Genomic DNA, 10,491 nt, shown 5'->3' with positions numbered 1-10,491 from the left:
ATCCAGGAAAAAGCTTTTTTTTTAATGTCAACTGGCTCCAGAAAGGTAAACAGATCCCCATAGCAAACCTCTTCTTAACTGGGCAGTTCCCGAGACACTTGTCACCAGAGAGCACTTAGACAGAAAAGAACAACCTTAACTTCAGAAGCTCATAAGTACTGAAAGGATTAAGATTTTTTTAATAGAAGTAATTCACAAATCTGTTTAACTTTCTGGAGCCAGTTGATATATGTAAAAAAGGTTTTTTTTACTGGATAACCCCTTTAAGTGTATTTATTTAGGATTATTGGCATTATCAGTAGACAAGCTACAATATCTAAGATATCATCAAAAACCTGGCTGCAATAACTGGTGGACAGGTGAAGAGTCCCAACATCTGAGATGGGCAGTAGTATTCTGACCTCAATTTCTGAGATAAAGAGTGGTAACCAGCATTATATCAGTAGCCTAGATGCATTAAAGGGGTTATCCAGGATTAGAAAAACAGAACTGATTACTTGAAAAAACATCACCGCCCCTGTCCTCAGGCTGTATCTAGTATTACAGTTCAGTTCCAGTAAAGTGAAATGGGAGCCAAGTTGTAGTAGCACACACACACAACCGGAGGACATGTGTGGTGCTGTTTTTTTTTTGGGAGAAATTGTTTTTTTTTTTTATTCCTGGAAGAACCTCTTAAACAATTGTAGCCTATCCACAGTAGTTAAGATGAAGAGTAGTAGCCTAGCCTTAATACCTGGGATAAAGAGTAATAGTGTACTCAGTACCTGTGATGGACAATAGTAGCGTACAGGAGTTGGGTATTCATAGCATAGCTGCTATACTGGAGGTGAAGAGTAAGTAAGCAGAAGGCAGAACAAATAGAGTGAAATAACAAATATCAATATTGTGTATAATAACCCTTATCAGCACCCAAAAAATTATGTCTTAAGGTGAACTCCTGGAACAATAAACTAAAACCAAACAACTGGAGTTAAAAGTTAATTAATAACAGTAAAAATACATTATAATAAAAAAGGACACCCCCTCCTCTGTTCTAGTTGTCGCCCAATTTCTCTCATTAATGTGGATGCTAAATTACATGCGAAATTGATTGCAAATTGTTCGACCTATCTTGAATCCTAAGTCCACCCGGATCAAATGGGCTTTGTGCCCCAAAGAGAAGCTAAGAATAATGGGGGAGATTTATCAAAATCTGTCCAAAGGAAAAGTTGCTGTGTTGCCCATAGCAACCAATCAGATCGCTTCTTTCATTTTTGAAAAGGCCTCTGCAAAATTAAAGAAGCGATCTGATTGGTTGCTATGGGCAACTCAGCAACTTTTCCTCTGGACAGGTTTTGATAAATCTCTCCCAACATGCTTAGAGCCTTTACTTGTGTTGATTATGCTCATCGATGCAACATTCTTTTGATGCTCCTTTCGATTGATGCAGAAAAGGCTTTTTATCGGGTGGACTGGGGATTCATGGCGGCTACTTTAGGATTGCAGCCCTGTATACTACTCCTTGGGCACGTGTCAGAATTAATGGCTTTTTGTCTGACCTGGTCTCGATAAGGAATGGCACGAGACAGGGTGGCCTTCTGTCTCCACTGCTCTATGTCCTATGTATGGAGCACCTGTTAACTGCCATACCGATATCAAAGGTTGACTTATGTCTCCACATATTTCTCTGCCAGCAGTTTTCTCCACTATCCGAACCTGTTCCCATTTTGGCAATTTTAAGGTCAGTTTAGATAAGAACGTCGCTATGAATGTTACTCTACCCCAGACTACGGTAGATTTGTTGAGGCGCAATTTTTCTTTTATAACGGGTAAAACTTTGTTCTTGCCAGGTATAAGTTCACCGCATTTCCTTTCTAGGCCACGTAGCTCCACCTTTGTCTTTAGAAATGTCTTAGATGGCTCTTCGCTCCAGCCTCTGGATTCTATCCCTATGCTGTCCCAACCTATCTCCCTGCATGTTTTAGCATATGTTTAGTTAAAGCATTTCTACATACTATCAAGGGTTTCCTCTATATGTCTAGAGATCTCACACCCTTTGAGTTATTATGTAAATCCTATCTTGAAGGCCACCTCACAGATTTATGCTTTTTTAGTTTCTCAGCATGCTGAGGGCCCTCTCCCATATACTACTGTTTGGGAAAGGGAATTGGGATGCACCTTCCTGCCTGCGGACTGGGCTAAATCTATATTTTTATGTCTCAAACTCTCACTGCCTGGTAAGCTATAAGAGACAAATTACAAGCTTCTAACACGCTGGTACCGAGTTCCCTTGGTCCTTCATAAAATGTACCCTTTAGTTTCCAGCTCTTGCTGGTTTTGTGAGGTTGCAGAGGGAACTCTTTCACATGTATGGTGGGATGTCCCTTACTTTAGCCCTTTTGGTTAGGAGTATTAGACCTCATATTTGAAATTAAGGGGGTTCATATTGAGAATGATCCAGCTTCTTTACTTCTTTCCATGCTTCCTGCTTCTACTAAATCTGTTTCTAAATCATTGTATCATTTTCTGTTAGCAGCTAGGCAGTTCATACCTTAGTTATGGAAACAAACATGTCCTCCATCTCTCAGGGAATGGGTTTAGGAGGTTATACACCAGCATCGTATGGAAGTATTGCTTGCAGATTCTCATGGATGCTCTTTAAAACATGAGCTGCTATGGCAACCATGGCCGGACTCTTATAGGACATTGGGGGGGGGGGGGGGGGATTTATCAAGACATTTAGAAAGCTTTTTAAATGGCTTTTTTTCTCTATGTATGTCGCACAAAATGTCGCACAATGGGTCCATGCGACAAAAGTCGCACGTTCGCACAAAATCTGCAACTCTTTTAAAAGCCGTATTAGCAAAATTGATCAAAGTCTGTGTGCCATATCGCCACACTTTTGTGCTCTAAAACAATAAAAAAAAAAGTCACACCACTCTTTGTAAATGTCCCCATTGTTATTCCGAGCGCTCCGGGTCCCCGCTCCTCCCCGGAGCGCTCACAGCGTTCTCCTGTTCGCAGCTAGTGTTGCTCGCGAATATTCGCAATTCGAATATTATTCGCGAATATCGCATATTCGCGAATTCGCGAATTTCGCGAATATAGCGCTATATATTCGTAATTACGAATATTCGTTTTTTTTTTCTTTGTTTTTTTTTCACAGTACACATCACAGTGATCATCCCTCTCTGCTTCCAGCTTGTGTGGTGTAAAGAAGGCTGTAATACTACTGTGTGAGACTGGCGTGCGAAAATTCGCATATGCGAAAATTCGCATATGTAAATTTTCGCATATGCGAATGTTCGCATATACTAATTTTGTATATGCTAATATTCACATATGTTAATTTTCGCATACGCGAATATTCGCATATGCGAAAATAAAACGAGAATATAACGAATATGCGAATATTCGCGAATATATGACGAATATTCGTCCATATATTCGCGAATATTCGCGAATTCGAATATGGCCTATGCCGCTCAACACTATTCGCAGCGCCCCGGTCAGACCCGCTGACCGGGTGCGCTGCGATAATGTCCCCAGCCGGGATGCGATTCGCGATGCGGGACGCGCCCGCTCACGGTGCGCATCCCGACCCGCTTACCAGACTCGTTCCCCATCTGTGCTGTCCCGGTGCGCGCGGCCCCGCTCCCTAGGGCGCATGCGCGCCAGCTCTTTGCGATTTAAAGGGCCAGTGTGCCACTTATTGGCGCATGGTTTTAATTAGTGTATTCACCTGTGCACTTCCCTATATTACCTCACTTCCCCTTCACTTCCTTGCCGGATCTTGTTGCCATTGTGCCAGTGAAAGCGTTCCTTGTGTATCCCAAGCCAGTGTTCCAGACCTCTTGCCGTTGCCCCTGACTACGATCCTTGCTGCCTGCCCTGACCTTCTGCTACATCCGACATTGCTCTTGTCTAATCCCTTGTACCACGCCTATCTCAGCAGTCAGAGAGGTTGAGCTGTTGCCGGTGGATACGACCTGGTTGCTACCGCCGCTGCAAGACCGTCCCGCTTTGCGGCGGGCTCTGGTTTACTTAGAACCGGTCCACCGACACGGTCTACGCCAATCCCTCTCTGACACAGAGGATCCACCTCCAGCCTGCCGAATCCTGACACCCATTCCTCACCTTCCACCTGAGATGTTACCTGGGTGTGCTGTATTCTTTGTTTTCTTTTTGTTTTTCTTTTATTTTTGCAAGGAGATTTTGGATTATAATTTACCTCTGCATCCTGTTGTGTTTTTATTGTGGTAAATGCCTCAGCCTTGTGGTTCTTTATGGCTGACCCTTTTGTTGTTTTGTTGGGTTGTTGGGCCTCTGTGTTTTTGTTCCTCTTCCCTTTCCCCTCTTTTCTGTTTTTGTGTCCCTTCCCTATATTTTTTTTATATGTGATTTATATTGTACATTCTGAAAAATTCAATAAAATTAAAATAAAAAAGAAACAAACCTCCTTAGGGGAGAAAAGAGCAACACCCCCTCCCCCACACACACTCACACAATGTATATAGAGAAATCACATCCTAATCAATGTTACAAATTTGTGCCTCTATAGAAATGTTTCCTTATCAGTGTGCCTCCAGCATTTTGCAAGGTATGCTGAAAGTTGTGGTTTTGCAACAGTTGGAGGCACACTGGTAGGGAAACACTGCTCTATAGCATCACACAAGCATAATGTAAAGGAGAGAGTAGTGTGGTACTGTCACACCAGCCCCGTCCTGCCGTGCTGCTTCTGCCGCCGGCATGTGCGCCCCCGCCTCCTAGGGCGTGAGCGTACCGGCTTTCTCAGATTTAAAGGGCCAGTGCACCATTGATTGGTGTTTGTCTGGTCCTGTGTTTATTTAACCCCACACTTCCTTACTGTCCTTTCCGGATCTTTGTGCTCACTAGCCCTAGAGAAATTGTTCCAGTTGTGTGTTGTCTAACAGTGTTCCTGACCTCTTGCTCTGTGACCTGACCTTGCTCCTGTGCCGCCTGCCCTCTTACTTCTGAGCTTTGTTCCTGACCACGCTCCTGTGCCACCTGCCCTGACCTCTTGTCTGTCCAGACCACGAGTTTGCCTCATCTTATCTGTGCCACGTAATGCCTCAGCAGCCTGTGTGGACGAGTCGTATAAGGGGTGGCCACCAGGTTGCCACCTGCCACAGCAAGTCCATCCTGCTTTGCGACAGGCTCTGGTGAAAACCAGCGGCACCTTAGACTCCCCTCCCTGGTACGGCACACCATCATCCACACGGGTTCAGCAGATTCACTTATCCAGTGTCATTTCAGGTACAATACCAGTTTGTATTGTGGGGTATGGGAGTGATGCCACCCCAACATATGTTTTAGCGCAATTGTTTGTATTCAGGGGAAGAGTAGTAGCTTAAACTAAACACATGAGATGGGAATGACTAGCTGCAAAAGTTGAGATGAAAAAAGGTAGCATAGTCTTAATACCTAAGATGGACATCAGTAGCCTAGATGCAATAGCTGATGTGGACATAAGAAGCCTAGTTCTAATATCTGAGATAGTGTAGTAGCCTAGCTTCAATATCTGAGATATGCCCTAGCAGCTTAGCCCTTATCCCCGAGATAGACAAAGATAGCCTAGCCCCAATACCTGATATGGAAAGTAGTAGCCTAGCTCTAATATCCGAGATGGACACCAGTAGCATAGCCCTAATACCCAAAATGGACACCAGTAGCCTAGATCCAATACCTGGGATGGACACTAGTAGCCTAGCCCCAATACCTGAGATGGACACTATTAGCCTAGCCCGAAATACCTGAGATGGACACTAGAAGGCTAGCCTTAATATCTGCGATGGACACCAGTAGCCTAGCCCCAATACCTGAGATGGACACAAGTAGTCTAGCCCCAATACCTGAGATTGACACTATTAGCCTTGCCCCAATACCTGAGATGGACACTAGTAGCCTAGCCCCAATACCTGAGATGGACATCAGTAGGCTAGCCCTAATATCTGAGATGGACACAGTCGCCTAGTCCCAGTCCCAATACCTGAGATGGACACTAGTAGCCTAGCCCTAATACCTGAAATAGACTCTAGTAGGCTAGCCCTAATACCTGGGATGGACACTAGTAGCCTAGCCCCATCACCAGACAGTCCCCTCAGTTCTTCCTTCAAAAATACCTTTCCTCAATTGCTTCTGACAGGGATGGTTGTTTTCAGGGTTTCACAGTAATGTTTTGTAGTTGGACATTTCAGTTTTATCAAGCTACAATGAGAATACATTGAGCTACATGCACTTTTATGGACTACAGATGACATTTGAAATAATGTTGAAATCGGAAGGTAGTGCTCTAAAAAGTTGCTGTGGAGCCGTTGCCTAAATGGGTAAGTAGAGAAGCTGCTCCACATAAATGAATGTAATGTGTTAAAAAAAAAAAAGCTCTGTGCCCAGATAATGAAAAAGCCGGTGTCTCTGTGCTGTTCAGAGCTGCCTGTAGCCATCAGCTGTCTATGAATGTAGCCTTAGCTCTCAATGTTACTTTGCTGTTAATGAACATGCATGGTGCAAGATGAGAGTTATAGAAATGTTGTTATTAATGGATTTTTTATAATTGTAATATTAATGCAAACTTTCTTTTCTTCATTCTTAGGTGTAATCTTTGGTTCTCTCTTTGGCTGTCTTCTTCGATTGCTTCCTCCTCTAGATGGAAATATTCTCATTCTTATCTCCTTTCCAGGGGATATTCTCATGCGGATGTTAAAAATGTTAATTTTACCACTTATTATCTCCAGCTTAATTTCCGGTAAGAGATCTATAAAAGCGGAATTTTTCTTTCTAGGAAAGCCTGTTGACTGTTTAACATGCATGGGCAAACTTAGTCCTGATACATGGAAATCCAGCAGAAAGAAAATTGTTTTTGTTGCCTTTAGGGGACTCTCATACTGTATACTGATTTATTAGTGCTGTACAAATGATGGTTGTGAGCTCCCTCTAGTGGCAGCTACAGACAGAGAGAATTTGTCATTTAACTGTTTGATTAGTAAATGTAAAACTTTTCCCAAGGCTATTATCATTGGGATTGCAGATAGAAGATGTATGTTTCCACCTCTGCCAAGGGCTAAAATGCTCATGGAAATTCCCTTTGTTTTCCCCTAAGAAAAATAATTTTATTTGGGTCACTCAGGAAGAATGCTTTATCTTTGAATTAAGAGTAGTCGAATATGAGACAAACTAGGTAGATTATCTTGCATCCTGTGAGTATGGATGAGTTAATCCCTGCCCCATGCCCTTAGTTTTTCTCTTTGTGTCCTTTTTTCTAAGAAATATAACCTTTTCTTTTTCTGTTGCCAAATGAGGGTTCTTTTTTTAAAGTGCAAGGTATATTTTTATTGTCACAATTTAAAGGGGTTGTCTGGGGGGAGATTACATTTTTTGTATATGTTTGGGATTATTGTAGAAATAAATAAATATCATACATACCTACCTTGGCCCTTCACAGCTCCGGTCTTAGGGTGCGTTCACTGAATTCAGTCAGCGGAGATTCCGTCTGGTTGCCGCAGGCGAAAATACTTTGGCGCTAGGGCTACGGGGCACTGAGCCGTCACCATGACGGCTATGAAGTGCTCGCGGAATTCGCGCAAAGAATGAACATGTTCTTTCTTTGCCCGGAACAATTTCAGCAGCAGAATTGTCCGCCGGCGAAATTCCACAGTGTAAACGGGTCTCGCAGAGACCCATTCACACTAATGTTAAGTTCTCACCACTGAATTCCGCTCGCGTGATTCTGCCCGTGGTATTCCGCGGGAATTCTGTAATGTGAACGTACCCTTAAACTCATCACCATCTCAGCAGATACAACCTTCTCAGCCAATCACTGGCCATACTGGTATTCCGTCTTACTCAGTAGTTGGCTAAGTGGGCAGCTCAGAAGCAGGAAGTAGTGGTGACAAGTGTGGGGGGGGGGGGCTGGATCATGTCTGACAGGAAGCTGCAGGGGAACAGGGTAGGAAAGCATGACTTTATTTACTTAAAAAAAAAAAAAAAACAGCCATACATAATATAATGTATGTCCCTGGACAAAACCATTTAAGGGGTAACTGGTGCCAGAAAGTTAAACAGATTTGTAAATGTTACTATTTAAAAATCTTAATCCTTCCAGTACTTATCAGCTGTTGTAGGCTCCAGAGGAAATTGTGTAGTTCTTTCCAGTCTGACCACAGTGCTTTCTGCTGTCACCTTTGTCTCTATCAGGAACTGTCTGTAGCAGGATAGGTTCACTATGGGGATTGGCTCCTGTTCCAGACAGTCCCTGACATGACAGAGGTGGTGGCAGAGAGCACTTTGGTCAGAATAGAAAGAACTACACAATTTCCTCTGGATCATACAGCAGCTGATAAGTACTGGGAGGCCTAAGATTTTTAAATAGGCGTAATTTACAAATCTGTATAACTTTCTGGCACCAGTTAATTTGAAAAAAAAAATTCCTCTAGAGTACCCCCAAGTTTTTGTGGTGGTTATTACGTGGTAAAAATGAAATGTTTACTATATTCCGTGAGTCAGTACAATGACAGCAATATCAAATTTATATAGTTTTTGTTATGTTTTACTACAGCTGTCACCTTTATCAGTGCCACGCTACCTTTGTCAAAAGGCACACTCATACTAGTAATTAAGTAGGAAATTACAGGAGCAGGGACTTCTGTCTTTGGCCTCCGAGAGTAAACTAGCTATGCTTCCCCAGCTTTTTGTACAGTACAGTAGCAGAGACTCATTTTGTGTACCAGGAATCCAAAGAACTCAATGGTCACTCTGGCTGAGCTCCAAAGATCCTGTGTGCAAATGGGAAAAACTCTTAAAAGGTCAGCTATCGCTGCAGCCTCCACCAATTTGGGCTTTATAGCAGAGTGGGCAGAAAGAAACCACTTAGTAAAAGACTTATGAAAACAAGATTTTCTGGTACAAAACTGAACATTCTAGCCTTAAATGACAATTATCAAGGAAAAAAACTTATCACCTATCCAAAGGATAGGGGATAAGTTTTAGACCGTGGGAGAGGTCCGAGCATCTTCACAGTGGCGCGTCACGACCCCCGCCCAAAGTGTGGGCCCCCACACAGCCTTCACATAGCTCTAAACAGGAGATTGCAGGGGGGGGGGGGGGGGCTCCAGTGCTTGGACCCCCACGATTTCTTTAGATAAGGGATATGTTTTTTCCATGATACTTGTCCTTAAAATCTAAGTGTCATGTCTGGAAGAAACAAGGCACTGCTCAACCCCTGCCCAATACCAGTGTTTTGGACTGGTAGACTGGTTGTACCTGTGGTGAGGAGTTATGACAAATCCAGAACTTGCGTAATTTAGAAGCAAATCGAAACTTCACTAAACATTCTGTTCAATTCCAATTACAACACAAATGTTGCACATTTTAGGCAGATAAGTAGAGTATTCTATAGCGTGAATCGCTTCATTAAACTCCATTTACTGCGGTCCAGGTGGAAAATGGCGGATCCACATGACAGTACATGGGGCAAGGAACGCTGGGAAGGCAAGGCAGGAAGGGAAGTGGGCGGGATGACCCTGAATCACATGCAGGATGCAGCCTATCAGCAACCAGTCACCCCTGTCATGTCACAGCCCTATATATTCGGCAGCCATTTTGCGGATCGTCATATTATTCATTACACTGCATACAGATAGGACGGACATCGCTGTGTGTGTGTTACACAGAAAAGCTCATTCCAGCAGTGTTTCACATCCTAGTCACATCAGCGTTCTGGTGGACAGAGAACAGTGTTTTTTTCACTGAAAAGGATTTTTACTGCAGCCATTAACCTCCCAGTCACTTTCTTCATCATTGTTATACAGAGAGGGGCAGATAGCTGTGTGTTGCCTCATACATTTCAACAAGCTGCCTTTATAAACCTTGGCAGAGGAGGCAGGAATCATTTTTCAGCGCAATTCTGTGTCTTTGTTCCACAACAAATCATCTGCTGGTTATACCAGTCTGTAGACGGTATAATACCCAGCAGTCCATTCCTAACAGTCAATGACAGAGTGAAATTTTGTGTTTAGTACACAGCTTTTTTGTGCTGCAGCACTGTTGTGTTCTGCTGGTGTTGTGCAAAAATACGTTTTTTTAAGCATACTGTACCGCATTTTTCTGCCCTCATAAGTGCATACCACATGCGTACATCTAAGTAGTGTACTATTTTGTACCTGTTAATCTGTCAAGGGCCTACATGCAAAAGTAATCACCGGCTTGTGTTTTACTAAAATACGTTTTTTTAAGTGTACTGTACCACATTATTCTGCCCTCGTAAGTGCATACCACATACCTACATCTAAGTGGTGTACTATTTTGTGTCTGTCAAGGGCCTACATACTGTGAAAGTACAGCCAAAGGTAATCACCAGCTGGTGTTTTGCTCAAATAATTTTTGAAGCATACAGTAGCGCATTTTTCTGCCCACATAAGTGCATACCACATACGTACATCTAAGTAGTGTACTATTTTGTACCTGTAATCTGTCAAGGGCATACATACTGTGAAA

General features: G+C 43.0%; 1 protein-coding gene across 3 annotated transcripts in view; it reads left to right on the top strand.

The window, feature by feature from the left end:
* Positions 1-1,439: 1,439 nt before the first annotated feature.
* The window catches only part of LOC130294502 (excitatory amino acid transporter 2-like), a 59,052-nt gene continuing 50,000 nt past the window's right edge, over positions 1,440-10,491 (top strand). Inside the window, exons 1-2 of one of the 3 annotated variants that reach the window (XM_056544398.1) lie at positions 1,440-1,720; positions 6,593-6,745. In XM_056544398.1, the coding sequence (XP_056400373.1) occupies positions 6,691-6,745 (55 nt within the window). In that variant the 5' untranslated portion in view covers positions 1,440-1,720; positions 6,593-6,690. Of the gene's footprint in view, positions 1,721-6,159; positions 6,327-6,434; positions 6,746-10,491 lie in introns of those variants that run through there. The other 2 variants (XM_056544397.1, XM_056544396.1) reach the window with 2 other exon arrangements.

Source organism: Hyla sarda, chromosome 10, assembly GCF_029499605.1.
Source record: "Hyla sarda isolate aHylSar1 chromosome 10, aHylSar1.hap1, whole genome shotgun sequence".
In the NCBI taxonomy this organism is placed as follows: Eukaryota; Metazoa; Chordata; class Amphibia; order Anura; family Hylidae; genus Hyla; species Hyla sarda.
This window is presented reverse-complemented; position numbering and strand designations above follow the sequence as displayed.